At 42.2% G+C, this 18739-nt stretch overlaps 4 protein-coding genes and 1 pseudogene across 7 annotated transcripts; 3 read left to right on the top strand and 2 right to left on the bottom strand.

The window, feature by feature from the left end:
* Positions 1 to 561: 561 nt before the first annotated feature.
* On the bottom strand, positions 562 to 1476 carry LOC144701423 (3-ketoacyl-CoA synthase 1 pseudogene; annotated as a pseudogene).
* A 1158-nt stretch (positions 1477 to 2634) lies between these two features.
* Positions 2635 to 6687, bottom strand: PEX4 (peroxin4). 2 transcript variants are annotated; one of them, XM_078572878.1, is made up of 7 exons: positions 6549 to 6687; positions 5914 to 5979; positions 4896 to 5015; positions 4692 to 4820; positions 4389 to 4518; positions 2937 to 3037; positions 2635 to 2842 (listed from the first exon to the last, which is right to left on the bottom strand). In XM_078572878.1, the coding sequence occupies exons 2-6, from the start codon at positions 5917 to 5919 to the stop codon at positions 2949 to 2951; spliced, it is 474 nt and encodes a 157-aa protein (XP_078429004.1). In that variant the 5' UTR covers positions 5920 to 5979; positions 6549 to 6687; the 3' UTR covers positions 2635 to 2842; positions 2937 to 2948. The 2 variants fall into 2 exon arrangements, with proteins under 2 accessions (XP_078429004.1, XP_078429005.1); XM_078572879.1 differs by lacking the exons at positions 5914 to 5979; positions 6549 to 6687 and having other exon boundaries at positions 4896 to 5021.
* A 169-nt stretch (positions 6688 to 6856) lies between these two features.
* On the top strand, positions 6857 to 9038 carry LOC144701147 (uncharacterized). Its single transcript, XM_078572876.1, has 3 exons — positions 6857 to 7067; positions 7179 to 7297; positions 8825 to 9038. Exons 1-3 carry the CDS (start codon positions 6895 to 6897, stop codon positions 8842 to 8844), a joined length of 312 nt encoding a protein of 103 aa, XP_078429002.1. The 5' UTR covers positions 6857 to 6894; the 3' UTR covers positions 8845 to 9038.
* A 31-nt stretch (positions 9039 to 9069) lies between these two features.
* LOC144701145 (uncharacterized) lies at positions 9070 to 15137 on the top strand. 3 transcript variants are annotated; one of them, XM_078572874.1, is made up of 7 exons: positions 9070 to 9630; positions 10297 to 10377; positions 10498 to 11654; positions 11839 to 12014; positions 12120 to 12254; positions 14283 to 14416; positions 14874 to 15137. In XM_078572874.1, the coding sequence occupies exons 1-3, from the start codon at positions 9261 to 9263 to the stop codon at positions 10911 to 10913; spliced, it is 867 nt and encodes a 288-aa protein (XP_078429000.1). In that variant the 5' UTR covers positions 9070 to 9260; the 3' UTR covers positions 10914 to 11654; positions 11839 to 12014; positions 12120 to 12254; positions 14283 to 14416; positions 14874 to 15137. The 3 variants fall into 3 exon arrangements, with proteins under 3 accessions (XP_078429000.1, XP_078428999.1, XP_078429001.1); XM_078572873.1 differs by having other exon boundaries at positions 11834 to 12014; XM_078572875.1 differs by having other exon boundaries at positions 11834 to 12047.
* Positions 15138 to 15568: 431 nt separating this feature from the next.
* LOC144701144 (RNA polymerase I-associated factor PAF67) lies at positions 15569 to 18343 on the top strand. Its single transcript, XM_078572872.1, has 7 exons — positions 15569 to 16182; positions 16769 to 17100; positions 17173 to 17512; positions 17635 to 17783; positions 17883 to 17976; positions 18049 to 18120; positions 18210 to 18343. Exons 1-7 carry the CDS (start codon positions 15637 to 15639, stop codon positions 18252 to 18254), a joined length of 1578 nt encoding a protein of 525 aa, XP_078428998.1. The 5' UTR covers positions 15569 to 15636; the 3' UTR covers positions 18255 to 18343.
* Positions 18344 to 18739: the final 396 nt, after the last annotated feature.

Here is an 18739-nt window from a genome sequence, read left to right as displayed (position 1 = left end):
TCACCTTTGCCTTGGCATGCCGGTCTGGTTCGCACGAACCAGCGGGGCCGCCGATGACGAGGGTGATGGCTCCGATGATGTCTCCAATTGAGTGGGACTGCTCACTCCATCAACCTAATGTAAGGACAAGAAGATGAAGGAGAACGCAGGTAATCCCAACGTAAGTGCTTCCTTCTCTCTACCTAGTGCTCTCCTCCATCCTCTCCTATCAGCCAGTGCTCACCTTCTGATCGTGCAGACGTTCTTCCCTACGGCGGAGTCAGCATCTCATTTTCAGTGCAGCAATCCTTCGCTCGGCTTGCTTCCCGTCTTCTTTTTCCCCCTTTTCTGGACTGAATCTTACGTTCCTTCCCCAAACGCTGAATGTGCCCCTCATCTCAAAATCATCAACACAGCCCTAAGGACAGGGATTCTCTCCTTGTTGACTAGGGAACAGCACGTCCGGGACGTGACGTCCCATACATTACGAAACGGATGACGATACGTGATGGACGGTGATGTGATGAAACTTTTGTCACGTCATCGTCCCGTCACACATCCTAGTATTTTGAAAAAAAACCATCACGCTTGCGTCACGCGTCCATCCGTGTGGCGTCCCATCACGTCCTCGTCACCGGATGGTGCCACCGTCAAGTGTGACGTGAAAAACAACCCTAGCTTCATGTGCCATTCCTGGAGTCGGAGGTTATTCTGCAGCTCGTCCAGCATGACCCGCCTGCCGGCGTGGATGCGGAAGTGCTGGAACGCCTTCTTGAAGTCGGGCACGTAGGGCCTCACATGCCTCATCTTGAAGACCTTCCGAGCCACGAGCATGCCCAAGAACTTAGCTTGCTTGGCCAGGGGCAGAACCAGCGGCCCCAGCATGGTTATGTTGGTGGTCAGCGCCTCCCCGGCCACAGCCATCAGCTCCTTCGCCAGGGAGACATCGAGCTTCCCCGTGCTGTCCTCCCTCTAGTTGACCCAGTTGTAGGAGCGGTCATCGGTGCCCTTGTGGGTTCGGACCATGAGTGAGAATTGGTACTTGGCGCGGGACCGGTTTGCGACACGGTTGGAGAGCAGGTTTGCGGCTCCGCCCATTACAGAAGATGCAGTTGGGCAATAGCATGGACCAGTTGTTGCCAAAGTACCAGTTGAGGGTGATGTTCTCCATGCTGACGACCAGCACCAGGGAATTAGAGTTCGCCTGGAGGAGGTCCCGGGTGAGGTCGATGGAGATGAGGCCCACACTGCACCCCATCCCGCCTAGGTTGAAGCTCTTCGCGTCCTCTCGCATCTTGTAGAGGTTGATAATCACGGAGGCGAGGGAGGGCGTGGGTTGAAGAGGCTGCAGTTGACGACCAGGAGGCCGATCTCGCTCGGGCTGACGCGGGTCTTCTTCAGCTGTGCGTCAATGCAGCCGAGCATGACCTTCTTGGCCTCGAGCTGGGCCTCGTCCATGGACAGGTTTGGCAGGCGAGAGAGGATCCCCCGGCCACGTTACGCGTCCATGGACAGATTTGGAGGACATGTTTTAAAAAATCTGTCATGGCCATCATCTGTGACGGTCGTTTCATGTCACGCGTCCGAAGCCCCCTGTCACCATCACTTCACCGTCACGGCGAGTTCGCCACTGTCACCGTCATGGGCCCCTATTTTCGTCACCGTTACGTCATCTGTCACGTTTCTGTCACCGTGACATGTGACGTGATGGATGACAGCTGTCATCCCCTATTGTTGACTAATAATAGAATTGGGTTCTTATCAAAATTTTGATGCAATATTACATAATAATTATGCTCTTACACATAATAATGATCTGTTACTCAGATACAATCTTCAAATGTTGGTTGCTACCGACGTAATTGTAGAATCATTGAAATGAAAAAATTGAATATTTTACTCATCCAATACGTTTCGTATCAAGCTGAGATAAAAATTGAATAGTGACTTCTCCAGTGTAAATAAGATTTGTTTTACTCTCTTGATTTTACGATTTTTACAAGAAGTGAGTATTGATTCTTGAATATGGGAAATGTTCAATTGCTAATGTCCCTGATGTCAAGAAGACGGGATTAAATGTCTTGAATCTAAAAATCCGATCATTTTTATTATTCAGTCTTGCATTAAATATTTTCCACGTTCACAATATTATGTTTGTCATGATGGGGGCAGGTGGTGTTTCATCCATCTCGTGACCTCGCATTCGTCTGTCTTCCTCTAATATCTATAATGAAACCTGATTGAACCGTTTTTGTCGGATACTCTCATCTTCTTATAAGGAACCAAGAAAATACAGCATTATATTGTCACATTAGCTTTTAAGTAGGAAATGAAAAAAAATTGAGCTGCGGAGGATAAATCACCATTCTTCATCATTCACTGTTCTCGATGAATGACTAATCTGTTTCTATTTTTTACATGTTTCAACATCAAGAATGCAGAATATTATGACGTTCTGTACCATAAAGTTTTATGAATTACCAGCTTCCAACTTCCAATCACAGGTTTTTGTAAATCGATCCTGTCATCCTATCCTTTCATGATACCTACTAACCTATTACAGCAGTTAACGTTTTATCCAGCACGGAACATTGAAACCACATCCAAAATATTTACTACTTTCATGTGAATATCCTTCCTGAGTAACAAGTGTCATGGTTTCTGTCCTGATTTTCATAAAATTTATCGACGATTCTGAAGAAAATACATTGCAGGTAGATACCTTGATTATATGCATCAGTGTTCCACGAACTCAAAAAGTAAAACATTAATTAAGTGAGACCAAAGCCAGTGGATGATATCCTTCGCAGCATGCCGAAGTGTTTCCTTAACTTTGGGTTTTTGCTTTATTTAGTCATATAATCTGCATTATCATAAAAATAGCAAGAGATTGAAAGATAACTTGAAAGACCAAAACATGAAATGCGAGCTGATTAGCGCGTAGTAAATGTTCTCACCGGAGGAGATTATCATCCTTTCTTCGGCATTGCAGCGAGTTTAGTGTACATCCTGGCCATGGACCGGAAACCTCTGACATCTCCAGAACGAAGAAGATTGCCTGCAACCATTGAATGCTTCATTAAGTAAAAGAAATGATATAAAAGGACGAATCAAATCGGAGAAAAAATATAATGAAATTCCAAATTCAAGACTCGACGTTCTTTTTATGATCAGAAATCACGGAACAGGATAGTCTTAGTGTCTCTTTCCTCCCCTATATGTTTGAATACTTTTCTTTGAACTGGGGAGAAAACAAAACAATCATACCAGTTGCAACGATATCTCAAAAAGCAAAAAGCAAGATAAGGGTTAGCGGTTATAATTCATACGTTAGTCCACTATCTAGTATAACAGATTATTATCAGAAACTCATACCAAACTGCTGAGTTCTCTCCTTGGGACTCTGACACGAACCTGGATCTAGGCTCGTATCGGAGGGACGGTAAAGGGCGAGGCGAGTAGAAGTTCCCGGGGTAGAAAGGTGAAACAGGAAGGATCGGAGAGGAGGCCGAGCAGAGGGGGGTAGGGATCGGCCAAGGACAAGCCGCCTGAAGATGCAGTGAAGTAGAGACGATCACGAAGGACGGGGATCGTAGAGGGAGAGAGAGAAACCAGACCTAGAGGGAGACAAGAAGACCTTACTTCAATCTACTTCTTCTTGGCTGCCCTCCTAAAGAGAGGGCATCCCCATTTGAAGGAAATACATATTTGCCAAATGACTGAAATGCCCCTATGGGCTACATGACGAAACTACCCCTAGATAGGTTGAGGATCCTCTCAAGGATCCTATCAAACTCAACACCTGATAGGAAGAGTAACCCATTCATAAACTCCATTACGGGGTTTTGTGCATAAATATGCGTTTGTGAGACTAAAAAATACCATGGTTTCACCCTTTTTTAAGGGAAAGGATCCAACCCATTTTGATACTGCTGCCTTTCATTTCCTTCCAGAAATCGTCAAGTATGCAATCAGATTCTATGAAAGTCGATTTTTTCTTCTCTCTTTCTCCATAAGCAGAGTAATTACACAAATGAAACTTGTAATCGCTTCGTGCTAAAATTTTAGGCAAAGATGAAAGGCTTGTGCTCAGAATCAAGTCTAACTTCATTCGAACAAGATCTTCTAGGTTCCAAGGGCTACTTTACAAGGAAAATTTTTTATGCAGAGCCTGATTACAGATCTGAAGAATAAATCAATTCTTAAACCTCAAAAAAGCTCACTTGCCAAAATAAAATCGGCTTAAAATGGAACAGGACCCTTATTATGCTAATTGCAGCAAGAAAAACACAAGGCGAAATTCAAGTACCATTCTTATTCATTGCGTAAAAATAAAAGGTAATAAAGTGTAATGTTAAGAAGTTAATTTATTATCATGTCATTCAACATTTAGATAAACTTTGACTGACCCGAGTCACAGTTGAGAGGACTATCAGGCTCTGGATGAGCCATTAATGCAATTATAGCTCTGCAAACAGACTGGAGTGTCCATGCAGGGCTCCAAGCATTCTTCAAGATATCCAAACAGATCTCTCCCGTCTGTAGAAGAACCGAATCAGATAGAACAAAAATAGAGAAATAAATATAGATGAGCTGGCAGATAGACGTGATAGACGCCCACGACAACAGTTTTCATATGATGTTTCCTCTCAAGGAAAAAGGAGAATAAGTTAGATTTGAAAGGATTATGATGAATAAGTTAGATTTTCCACCTTAAAATGTACATTTGGATGAAAGATTTTTGTCAAGAACCGCACTTGAGGAGGCAACAAAGGGTACTGCTCAGGAATGGCAAAAGCCAACTGAAATACACCGCCTTCATAAGGTGTTTCTGAAGGACCCTGGACATCGATGAGAATATTAAACAACAAATCAAGCAAATATTCCAAAAGAAGACCCGAGAGAAATTGGCCCACCTTTATCAAAGCTGTCCACTTGAATATGTTAGAATCATCACAAATTAACTGAATATCAGGATCGACGGATTTCTCTCTCTGTACTTCCTTGTATTCTTTGAATAGCCTTGCTCTTGACGCCTGCATAACTACCCTGTTAAGACCTAATGCAGCTAGGGGTGGATGCTGTATATTGATACGAAGAAAAAGAGCAACTATAAAAGAAAAGTACTATTCCGTGCACTCGACGGCACAAATTTATTTTATCTAAAACCACAATGTCCAGATAAACTTATATGTACTAGAACAAATGATGATGTCTACGCTTAAACCTGTTTCTCAGTTTCTCTCTTCAATTAACGTCATAGATAAGTACTCATAACTTTTCTCCCCACTAGCTACGGTTTTCATTTTTTTGTACCTGTAAACGACATGAATCTCCGATTGGACTATCATAGACACATTATAAGGATCAGAAACGCACTTTTCTAAAAACAAATATAAGGATCAGATACGTATCTTATCTATCGAGCTAGAACCTCGAGAAAAATTTGGCCCCATAAAATTCATAGAAGCAAGGTTTTGTAAACGTCCATAAGACGCTTTGATAAAGCTCGTGGGAAATCCAGAGAAATAAAAATGTTTACATCTGTTAACTTGATTTTTCAACGAGTACTTTTATGGTAGGAGACAAATATTTTCCGAAATAAAATCAATTATCATTCAAACAATGCTTCTCGCAATATGTCAAAAATAAAAAATACAAATTTCTGGCAATTTATCGCAAATAACTATACTTGGTGAAACCACCAGACGTTTAAATTTAATTAAAAAACGAGGTTCAGTAAGTAACTCGAACGATAAGTAACGATTAAATCGTAAATAAATATCTCTGAACAATGTTTCTATTTCTCAGGAATAATTCTTACGGATGATATAGCCAGTATTCTGCATTTCACCATTAATCAGGGATATTGAAGATTGATAGGTTTCCTAAGAGAGGCACTGCAAGTAAGAACTTTTAGAATAATGATCGAACCTGCATAGCTTCGCGAGAGGGATATTGCCGCAGATAATATCCGAGAGTAGTGACCTTCCCTTCAGACTGGAGCAAATATTTCAAGCTCAATGGATGATATAACGGCAGGCATATGGGAAAGCGTGACGCCCAAGTAGGCTTAGATTTTATGCCAAAAAACTATTCCTTGGCTCGACAAAGATCCGTAGAGAAATTTATCTTCTGAACTTTTTACAACAAAATTAAGGACGTTTCCTTGAATCGCCAATATATTTCAATAGTTTATAGAATTATTCATGATTCGAACAAAACTTCAACGGCGAAAACGTAGAATCACATCACGAGTACTTCGGATTATAATCCCCATAGAGGAAATCGTCTCCTTGGAAATGGTGATACGGAAAAGGGCAAAGAGAGTAAATTCGTAGAAAGGCTACAATTCCACGCACAACCGAGAAAGGCAACGCAACTCTCCTCCCGCACCCAATACTTCCGCGTAATCGTAACCATACGACATTGAACGATGAATCCAGGAATCGAAATTCAACGAGAGATTCAAGTCAAATGATCCGGATCGCGCAGGAAACATTGACCTAATCGCGGGAGAGAAATCAAGATCCGCATGCAAACAGAAGAACCATCAAACAATAACTCACGATTATGATAACCCGAGCTGATCTGCAATTCGGACGACTTCCCGAGGAGTCCAGGCAAGACTTGAAGAATGATCTACAAGGGCATATATTTCTGTCAATCTGAAGTTCTTCCCCGGTTTAAAACGCCTATTTTCCAAATAAGATCAAACCCATTTATAATCTGGAGTCAAAATATTTATTTCGATTTTTTGGGGAGAAATTAATTGATGAATTGTTTCTCTAATTTTTGTAGGAATAAGAGCCGTTGGATTATAAATTAGAAAATGGACGGCCGATGGGCCTCTGAGAAGGGTTGCTTGGAAGATCTTGGAGAGCGAGGGCTCCCACTCTGAGAGCGTTCCGGAAGATGACTGCTGCTGCGGGTGCCCTTTTCCGACATGGGGGGCCGGCTAGAACACTCTCGGTAGCGCTCAAATCTTGCAGGAGTATGCTCGTAGATGGAGCTTCGGCCTCTCCTTCTTCAAGATCATTCTCTGAAATTTCCTCAAAAACAAGGCGCATTTCTCGTAGTATCATCAGGCATGCGACTGTGCTCATCGTCTTTTCCTTTTTTTCTTTTTTTTTATCTATATGCATTGATTTTCACACTGTATGTGATGTTATGCTGATGCGGTGAATGATTTGGAATAGACTTCCTGCGGAATTGAGTTGTTTGGAGTCGATGTTGCCTTTGCACAGTGCAATTGCTTCTGCTCGTCTCCAGTCGGTCCTCTCGGCAGAATCCCAGAGCTGGGGTTTGATCCCGCAAGGTAACGTCTTCAGAAATTTCGTCACGGCCGGTAGAATGTTCCTGAAGCTGAAAATTCATGCAGCCTGTTTGCTTTCATATTCAAATTTATTATTGTTGTTAGGATCGCTTCCTAATTGATTTTCCATTTTTGTCTCTTTCGATAGCTTTTGGAATTGCATTGATGTTATCACCTTGAATGGCTCATCCTCATGGGAACCATCATTTTTTAATGTTGATGGTTCTCTTTCCCACATTACATTGGATTATCTGGCTATTCTTTTTCTTGACACGGAAAGAGGAACAGGTGTGAAACCTCTTCGAATACGGATGACTGGTTGATCTTATTTTAATGTTTTGATAATTTTCTGTATGGTAGTTTATGTCAAATAACATGAGGTGAGGACGCAGCCTACTCCTGTATCAAACCCTTGTTGACAGGTGAAGAGGTGGAGACAAAGGGAAAAAACAAAAGAACTACTCTATTTCATACACCATAAAAGTGTGAATTTTTGGTTGGCTGCTACTATGGCAAAGACTTATCATGAGAACCTTCAGGGAATAGAGTATTCCCAGACATATATCTATAAAGAAAATTTCATATGTTCTTTGACGGAATGTGGAGGGTATCGGCCATCTGGTTGCATCATAACGAGATGATTTCCATGGGAAGGATAGCTTCAAAAGACGGTGTCATTCACGACGTGGAGGGTCTTTTTGCAGGCTGGCTTAGAAAGACCTGAATGGGGAGGGACTTGATTACGATCATATGTGTAACACGTGTAAATATTATATATATATATATATATAACTACTAGGTTGATCACAGATTCAGGGTGATTTCCCCTTTTTTCTTTAAAAAAATAACTATTCTGTTCCCACGTACAAGACATTGACACATGTTAACACTTTCTTGTTCTCGGCGAGTTGAATTGTCTGCATGATTCATTTGAAGTTCCCTTAAATAAGTTTTTTGAAACACTTTGAAGGGAGCGTGGGTGTACGATGACTATCTGAAATTCATGATCTGTTATTCGAAACATAGAATGTGACTTCTCGACGAAGAACTGTTTTAAACCTAGATTTTAATCATTCCTTGATATCATCTCGCTTAAATTTCCTTCTCACGCTTCAATTCACAGGTTCTTTTCCCGTCAACTAAATGAATATTTGAAATTTGCATGCTTGGCCAACTATGTTCTCAACCGATACATCCATACGAAACAGATTCTGTTTAGTACGACGTCTGATTTATTTGGTTTTCTTATCAGAGATAATAATGTGTTACGATCTATCCCTTCTCGTAAACCCACTAGTGGCCTTTTCGTCTCTGCATTTTCCTTTTAAATATGAAGCCCACCTCGTTATGAGAATAATTCAGGTTGAGGAATTTCTCATGAACTTGAAGGGGAAAACTTATGACCACGCCATCTCTCTCTAATTTGAAAACATTTCGTGCGAATTTCCAACAGTTTGACATCTTTATCTCTCTAATTCGCGAAAAAATCCTGATAATTTCGATTGTTTCTACCGTTTTTCATCTATACAGGACTGTCGATGCCTTTATGACGCTGAGAAGGTGGATTCAGGGGAGTTCTTTCAGGAAATGAGCTCGGATTGGTTGGTTTTTTACTTTATTTTGTCTGTAGTATGTCGGGAGGGCCTTGCAACCGTCGATTTGGCCTACTCTTCTTGGACGGCGATCTTCAGTGGAACTTATTTTGATTTTCTTTAAAATAATTCCAAAAATCTATCTATAAGTACCGTCGAGAGTTGTAAAGAGGCGCAAGATCGTGAAGATTTCACCTCCGCGGACGAGGAAGTATCGAAATCGGCTGAAGGATGATTCTTCGGTTGCCGTAAGCTAGGGTTTTAGATCTCATTTGCGAGCCAGATCTTCCGATAGAGGTATTTGCTGCGATGATTTCGTCGATATGATTTGTATTCGATCTCGCCGATAGCTTGTCTGCGGGTAATTTCCTCCCATGGCGGTGATCGGCGACGCGCTCCGCCAGGCGTTCATGCCAAAGCGCGAGTTTGATAATCTTCGGGATGATGAGAAGGCGTGGAGTCGACTCCAGAGGCCGCTATCTGTGTTGCTCGCTTCTTGCATTGGCTGCGCCGTCGTCGTCGCCGTGTCACTGAGTATGAGCATTGTCTTTCCTGGGGAAACAGGTCGTAGGGTTTTTTGCCACGATAAGAGATTCCAGGCGTTGTCTTTGCGGGAATCGGATGTTCCTCAATACCCAGGAGCGTTCTACCTCACAGACGATGAGGCGGCGGAGTACTATTGGATGGTTGTGTTCATCCCGTCGGTGATCATCTTCTTCGTCTCAGTCGTATATCTGCTCGCAGGTAAATTTCCTCGTCTTCAGCATCTGCTTTCGTTGTATTAGAATTTCGCGAAGTTTTTTCATCGCGAATGACTTTAAAAACAGTGATCTTGTATTATATGATTGGATTACCACATTGAGCTTTCTGGGATTCTGAGAATTCGTTTGGGAAGAAACGAGAACATCAATATTGCTTGTCGAATGGCCGCAGAACATAAAAATGTGTGGATTACTACTAGTGAATTCTTTTTTCAAAAAAAAAAACTAGTGAATTCTACCTGTTTTTCGTAATTCTGCTTGCGCTTAAGGTAGATTAAGAAGATTAGAACGGGGTTTGCTGAGCGAAGTGTAAAGATTCTGGACTCAATGGGAAGAACTTTCAAGGGTTTGCAGCCCGCGAAGGGAGGCTTGAATTTTGTTCTTCAACCTTATGTAAAGCACATTTTGTATGATTTAACTCACCACAGTTCGTTATTTTTCAACTGTTATGTGCTGCCGATGCGTTCTTGTCGTTCCGTGACTAGCGAGGATGGACAGAATCGTGCAAAACTTTCACTTGTTCGAAAATATATATGTAAAGAAAATTGGTCTAACACTTGCCACCTTAATGTTTTCCCATATTTTCATGCTTTATTAGCTTCTGCTTCGGTCATGTACTTATTTATCACCTTATCATCCAACTTGTTAGGAATGGCGGTGGCACGTTCTCGTTCGTCGAGGCACTGGTGCCTGAAATTGGTGGAAAACAACTTCTGTTCATCGAAAAGAGGTCGATAATTCTCATCCTAGACCTAAACTACAATCACTAATTTAAGTCGGGGGGTTTGGTGTATCTAGTTTTTTTTTGTTGATTTCATTTACATAATTTTATAAATTATTGTGTTTAAAGGTGGGCTTCACTGCCTCTACGTTTTGAACGTGATCTTTGCCCTGGTTTTCGGGCTCTTGGGCTTGTTTCTGGGTTCGAGCCTGCTCACGCTGGGGAGCAGCTGCTCAGTCCCACTGTTCTGGTGCTACGAGGTGTCTGCACAGGGGCTGGCGTTGCTCTATGGCGGCGCAGCCCTCGTCCTCCGGCGGAAGGCGGCGGTGGCAGGGACGGGGATGATGTGGAGGGCTGAATTGACGGGCCGGGATATTGGGCTTGAGATGCTGGGCCCGGCCCACGAGTTGACCCCCGAGATGGAGAGACAGGTCAACGAAGGTTTCAAAGCTTGGATTGGCTCCTCTCTTCTTTCCTCTGATGAGGAGGAAGATGGCCCTGAGTGTCATCTCTCTCAAGCTTCCCTACTCTATGAAACTCCCTGAGCTCTCTCTCTGTCTCTCTCTTCTTTCCATGGGAGGCATACCAGACAATAACAAAAAATCTATTTTTGTGTTGAGGAATATGAATTTTGACTAATCTGTTACGGGTGTCCATTCAGTCATCTGTCCATGGCATTTGATTTCTTCCTGTGGTCATCTGTCCTAATTTGTCATGTCACCATTCCGTCATCAGTCCCGTGACAATCCCTGTGATGATGGTTGCCATCACACTGTCGATGATGGTCCATTTCCCGCCGACCATTATCCCGGTCCATGTCCTTTCACGTCATCTGTATCGAGAACGGTCCTCATGTCTGTCTCAGACGGCCTTTATGGTAGTCACTAATGTCGTCGTTAGACTGCTAATTGTGAAAGACATCAGTTTTATCTCAATTCTGTTAATCATAGAGTCCATGAGTTTATATCTCAGTATTGACTAATCTCTATATATATAAAGGAAATTCGTGTACCCTTCTGGCCTCTGATTGGCTGAGAAGAGTTGGAGAGAGAAGAGAGAAAGAGAGGGAGAGAGAAGAGAGAGAAAACACCAATTCGCTTTGGGTTTTCCATTCGCTTCTCCCGCTCCCCAAATCTCCAAATCTCCTCTTCTCCCGCTCCCAGCCTCTTCTACTCGGATCAAGCTTCTCCTCATAACGAAAAACAGCATTTCTCGATCGACCTCCCATCTCTCGCATGACAGAGACCATCAGCCTCTTCTCCTCGGTCTTCTTCAAATCTCGAACGGTATTCCCTTTGGGTTTTTCATTCATTCGCTTTGGGTTTTCTGGGTCTCTTTGGGTTTTCTTGATGTTTTTCGTTCTGGTTCTCTTTGGGTTTTCGATCGCTTCCTAAACGCAATTCTAATCCAATTTTCCGGGTTTTTTTTTTTGATTTGATTTCTGACCTGGATCGCGGCGCGGTAGAACAGCCCCTCTCCGACCAAGCTCGCGGATACGATCAGCAGAAACTGCGGAAGGAGATCACCTGCCATGGGAACATGCCGTAGAAGAAGCTCCGGATTTCTTCGTCCTCCACGTCCCTGATCGCCCGAGCGTAGGGCGACTGCTTCACCACTTCGTCCCTGATCGCCTGAACGGTTTTCTGGTAATCTGAACGGTTTTCTTCTTCAACTTAACTGTAAGGATCTACATCAGCTTTGTGGAATATGAAAGCATTGAGCGTTTACATCTCCACATCTCTCGCTCCCAGCCGCGGTCTCCTGCCCCGTTCTCCCGCTGCGTTCTCAAATCACGAACGGTATTGGCCAAATTCAAAGCATGTCATTGAACGTGAAAGGGTATTGGCCAGAATCATAGCTTCGAGAATGAACGTGAATGTGAAAGGGTATTGTCTCGCTTATCATCAGTTTCTTCCTATATGTTTCTTTGTTTGTCATCAGTCGCTTATCATCAGTCTGTTTGTCAAGCCTGGCTGATTTCACTGTTCCGAGCTAAATGTTTCTGTTTTATGCCGGTTAAATCGCTAGAAAGATGACCCTTTGTTCCGAATTTGAGAACGAGTTTCAGTAAAAAATCAATGATCTTGATCTTAGATAGATCAAGTTTAACGATCTTAGGCTTTGTTCCTCGCCCTCGATTTGCTGCGGACGTCGATTCCTGATCCACCAATCCTGTCAAGGAGATATTTCAGTCGCTAGAAACCAACAAGAATGTCTGAATTGGCAAATCCGATTAAATCTGCGATGATTGAGAAGAGATTTTGAATCCGACGCTCCTTAAGATGAGCTAAAGAAGAGTAAGAATATTCAAAATGCACGCTCTTCATTTCCTCTTCCGCGATGGAATAGAGATCGAAATGACCTAGAAATCAGCGGGAACGTTCGTTTAGAGCAAGAAACGATTCAAATCCTCACAGATCGCTGAAATGAGCAAGAAAACAGCGAGAAATTTCGAATTTTGTTCAAATTTTCGAATAATTTTGAATTTAAAATTTTTTAAAATTGTGAGCATTTCAATCGGTAGAAAAATGACCCTTTGTTCGGAATTTGATGCCAGACAAATTATGGTTTTTGGGTATTCAAGGCGACATTATTTTCTTTTTTCCTGAGTGTATAATTCATGTTTTCCCATTTCGACGATCCTCCTGTCGATTTTACAACAACGAGTGAAAAATTCCCATTTCACGCCGGTTAAATCATTAGAAAAAGGACCCTTTCTGCGGATTTGGAGGCCAGTCGAATCCAGGTTTCTGCGTATTCAGTGCAACGTTACTTTCTTTTTTTGTGAGAGTAAGATTCATGTTTCTCTATTTTGACGATCCACCTGGTCAATTTTTCTGTTAGGATTGAAAATTTTTTGTTTCATTTCGTTTCATGCCCTTTCATGCCGATCAAATCTTTAAGAATTTTATCTGCCCGGGATCAAGTGGAGCTGATTTTTGGCCTGAGAAGAGTCATAATCAAGCGTGCAAGCAAGTTACTTTTTTTTGGGCCTTACTGTTTTGGATTTATCTGCATTCATCGTGCAAGCAAGTTCCTTTCCCTCTCGCCTGACCTCTACCTCCCTCTCTCTGCTATCTCTTCCTCTCTCGCAATTTTTCTGTTACGATTGAAAATTTTCCGTTTCATGCCGATCAAATCTCCAGAAAAATGACCCTTTATGCGGAATTGGAGTCTAATCCTAGCATGTCGGTATTGGCCAGGTGTCGGTAATGGCCAGAAAAATGATTTCATGCGGATCCTAGAAAATTGATTGGAGGCAAATCCTAGAAAAATAATTTCATGCCGATCAAATCAAAGCATGTCTGTATTGGCCAGAATCATAGCTTTGAGAATGATCATCACCGTAATGTCTCGCTTATCATCAGTTCCTTCCATTTTGACTATCGACTGATTGTTTCCTTTATTTACGGTTGATTTTTTGATCTTATCTCTAGATCTGTTTGTCAAGTGGTGTTTTCATGGCCGTTAGAACGTGAAAGGATAAGGTTAATTCCGAAAAAATCCTGGTTTTTGGCTATTCAATTAGTTTTGTCATGAACCCTATGGATTTTCTCATGCCCGTTTGCATTCTGGACGAGAAAAATTCTGTCAGCAAATTCTGGACGAGAAAATTTCTGTCAACAAATAAATAAAAATCAGGTTTTTTGGTGGTCTGTTCTCCTAATACGTGTTCTTCAATTTTTCTGTTAAAAGTCTTAAAGATTTGATCTGTTAATTCCGAAAAAATCCTGGTTTTTGGCTATTCGATTAGTTTTGTCATGAACCCTGTGGATTTTCTCATGCCCGTTTGCATTCTGGACGAGAAAAATTCTGTCAGAAAATTCTGGACGAGAAAAATTCTGTCAACAAATAAATAAAAAATCAGGTTTTTTGGTGGTCTGTTCTCCTAATAGGTGTTCTTTAATGATCAGGCGGAGAGCACATCTTGAGGTATAATCAGTAAAATCGTGGCGGATTTTGGCTGCGGCTGTGGAACTTTGGGGATTGCAAGTGCTCTAATATGTCCTTAGTGATCAGGCGGTTACCACATTGCAAGATATAAACGGTAAAATTGTGGAGGATAATATTCCAAATATAACCTGTTTAGATTTTTTGGTCGTTTCTTCTCTAAATATGTTCTTCAATGATCAGTCGGAGACCACATTTGGAGATATAAATTATCCTCCACGAATTTCCTTTGTTGGAGGATATAAATTATCCTCGCTGTTTTAAACAACATGCGTCTTCAAATACACATTTATCTAACTCAATGTCATCTTGCACTTTCTCTTTTCACTCTCGGAAATCATGAGTTCTCCCAATTCAGTCTACTCAGTTGGGTCATCACACTTTTCGCTGTCGAAAACTGGGCAAAATTTACAATTTATAATCAAGCCAAAATCAAGTCAAAATTTTCCCTGATCTTTGGTTCCTTCTTTCAATCATGTCTTCCTCTCAAAGCCAACTCATCAATTTCCATCCAACTCAATCCACATAATTATTTGTTCTTTCCTTCCTTTCAGGTGGAAGGTCAGGCTGAGGGAGTTCTCTTTCATCATTTAAATGCGACAGCTTTCCGTTAGACTCTACTGGGGCCTACAATACATTGCTCAGCACAGCATGCCAAGACCATTACTCAGCAGCATCTACTGGATTACATATCACCTCAGCACCACAATGTTTTTCCTAAATCAATTTCCCATCTTCAGTTCATCTCCGCAACGAGCCCTGTCAAACATCAAGACTTTCAGTTCAGGATGATAACGGCCCTGCTTTTCACCTTTCTCTCTCTATGTCACGCGAGCATTGCGAGCGGGCCCCACTAGTATTTTGAAAAATGATTATCCCATTTTTAGAAAAAATTAGCCACACTTCCGTCATCCGTCCTCGTTTATCATTCCGTTCAGTCATCCGTTTATCGATCCAGATGATGACGGATGACGAACTCAGACGGAACCGGTCGTTCGTCGTATACACGTGGCAAGTTTCTATTGGTCGAAGTGCTGCTTTAATCCACCAATAGTTCGATCGATCAGATCGGATCGCCGATCCTTACTTCCAAATTAAGGCGAATCTAATTAATATGTTTGAGGAAAATAACAGGAAAGAAATAAAATATTAGAAACACGCCAGCCGTCGATCGGCACACGATTTCCTCCAAACCGACGGCGAAGATGTATAGCGCGCAACTCCTGCGTTTTCTCAAAACCCTAATCTGGCTCGGGATTGAAGAACATCGCGGTGGTGCTCTTCCTTCGTTCTCGAGGAGCTCCGATTTCTGCAGCAATGGACGGAGGAGCTTCATACGGCTACGACGATCTTCCCTACGACAGCCGCCGGCCGGCCTCGTCGCAGTCGTCAGATCTGGTCTACGATCCCAACTTCGTACCTGATTCGGTGAAGACGTTCATCGTTCATATGTACAGACACATCCGCGAGAGGAATGTCTACGAGATCCATCAGATGTACGAGGGAAGCTTCCAGAGATTGAGCGAACGCATGTTTCGGGATACGCCATGGCCGTCGGTAGAGGCGGTGGCGCCGTACGTGGATAACGACCACGTTTTCTGTCTTCTGTACAAGGAAATGTGGTTTAGGCATATATATGCGCGCCTGACGCCTACGGCTCAGCAGCGATTGGAATCCTGGGATAATTACTGTAGCCTCTTCGGTGTGGTGCTTCACGGCGTTGTGAATATGCAGCTTCCGAATCAGTGGCTGTGGGATATGGTGGATGAGTTTGTGTACCAGTTCCAGTCTTATTGCCAGTATCGGGCCAAGCTGAAGAGTCGAACTGAAGAAGAATTGCAGCTGCTCCGGCAATACGACCAGGTAGAATTCCAATGATGGTTAAGCGATGGCGATTGTGCGAATTATTTAGAATTCATCATGGCTTTAGTGTTATTATCCGTCTTAAGCGCTTTTCGTTAGTTATTGTTGTAGCCGCACTGCTAGTTTTCGCATTATGATCTCATTGGTCGACGCTCATGTTGTTCTCGTAATGTTTCATGGGGATATGCTTAATTATGCTGGTCAGGTTTGGGATGGTGATATCTCAGAATTCGGATTGGTTCGAACTTTGCGTACAATGCAATGAATTGTGAGTTTTTGAAGCTGATTGATATGAGAATCAAAATTACAGTGCCAGGGGAAGGAAGAAAGAAACTGCATTGTGGTATCATCTTTTCAAGAATGGTTCTTTTATAATATCTAATCTTTTATAAGAACCCTCATGAAGAAAGTTAGCTATTCGTACTTCCCAGATTTTCTTTCAGTCATTACCTTCAGTACTACTTTTGGTTGTCGATGTGTCGAACAAAAAGCACCTGAGAAACACTCAAATTTCTTGTACTTTTTTTGCCAGTCTGGGCTTAAAATTACAATATAAATGGTCAAATTCATGTTTTCCTTGTTTCAGGCGTGGAGTGTGTACGGCGTTCTCAATTACCTGCAAGCTCTTGTAGAGAAATCCATGATACATCAAATTTTAGAACGAGAAAAAGAGGGTCTGGAAGTGTTCACGTCTACTGACGGTTATGATTATGAAGGGGGGAGTAATGTCTTAAAAGTTTTGGGCTACTACAGCATGGTAGGATTACTGCGGGTGCATTGTTTACTCGGAGATTATCAAACTGGGTTGAAATGTCTTGCGCCAATTGACATCAATCAGCATGGCGTCTACACTATTGTGATTGGAAGCCACATAACCACGATCTATCACTATGGTTTTGCGTGTCTAATGTTGCGAAGGTACGTCTATTTTCTTCTTGATCAGGTGTGAATTTCCTTCTTTATTATTCAATATTTCTTCTGATTTGGTAGGTATGTCGATGCAATCAAAGAGTTCAACAAGGTCCTATTGTATATTTTGAAGACCAAGCAGTATCATCAGAAATCTCCTCAATACGATCAAATCTTGAAGAAGAATGAGCAGATGTACGCGTTGCTGGCCATTTGTCTCTCTCTGTGCCCCCAAACAAAACTTGTAGACGAAAGCGTTCTCAGTCAGCTGAAAGAGAAGTACAACGACAAGATGTTGAGAATGCAAAGATTTGACGACGAGGCATACGGTATTTACGATGAACTCTTCTCCTATGCTTGCCCCAAGTTCATCACCCCATCGGCCCCAGTGTACGATGAGCCTCTAACCAACTATAACCAGGTTTGAAAATTTCCCCATTACCCGCAATCTTTGAAGTATCAAGAAACAGTGAATCGGGTTCTGTTCTGTTCTGTAATTGTCTGCTATCTAATTTGTTAAAAAAATCAAACGATTTATTGCAGGACGCCTACAGGCTGCAGCTGAAACTGTTCCTCTATGAGGTGAAACAGCAGCAGTTACTGGCCAGCGTGCGAAGCTTCTTGAAACTCTACTCGACTATTTCTGTGTCTAAGCTGGCAGCCTACATGGATGTCGACGAGCAAACTCTAAGGTCAAGTTCGCTATTAATCTTACCGAACCATCTTAATTTAGGGTTAAATAATTTTCCCTATTTTATTGTTTTTAACTCTGGTATCTGTTCGTTTATCAGGACCATCTTAATGACGTATAAGCACAAAACTCACAATGTAAATAGTCAAGGAAAAATCGTCTCCAACGCCGACATAGATTTCTGCATCGCCGAGGCATGTTTCCCTCGACTCATTCCATTTTTCGATGAGGAAAAAAATTGACCAAATTTTCTACTTTAAATGCAGGATATTATCCGAGTGTTGGAACCCAAATCGACCAAGAACTACGGCGATTACTTCTTGGGCCAGACCTTGAAGGTACCCATTTTATTTCTTAAATTCCTCACCCCTGATTTTATTTCTTAATTTCTTTCATTCAATGCGCTCACGCCGGTCAAACCCTGCAGTTCGAGGAGATCATAAACGAGCTCGAGAGAGTAAAGATGGATTAGCTCCCTCTATCTGTCTGATGGATCATAAAAAAAAAATCCCAATTTTGTTGCCTTCCGAATTTCACCTTTTTATTAATCTGCGCAAAACAGTCGGATTCCCATCAGAATATTGAAGAAAAAAATTGTTAAAAAAAAAACTGTAACCCTCAGGTCTATTATCTACGACGATTAGGACTAACAGATGTCTGTCGTGAGACTACACGCTTATTCCGACATACTTGTCCTTTCCCATAAAATAAAAGTTATTGGGCCCGTCTCTCGGCCCACAGCTGTCCATCACCATTCAATTTGTACTCGCAGTGTTCTAGAAAGAGAAAGAGTGTTCTAGAGAGAGATGAAAAGGAGGGGGATGTAAGGGGATTATCGGAAGTCTCTCCGGAGAGCAGGGGAAGAGATGGTAGAAGAACCAAGCCATGGCGTGGCAGAGCTAGAGAAGGCGATCAGAGATAGGCATCGCCGAAGGATACTCTTACGGCGAGCTCTTC

This window comes from Wolffia australiana, chromosome 3, assembly GCF_029677425.1.
Source record: "Wolffia australiana isolate 7733 chromosome 3, ASM2967742v1".
NCBI classification, from domain to species: domain Eukaryota; kingdom Viridiplantae; phylum Streptophyta; class Magnoliopsida; order Alismatales; family Araceae; genus Wolffia; species Wolffia australiana.
This window is presented reverse-complemented; position numbering and strand designations above follow the sequence as displayed.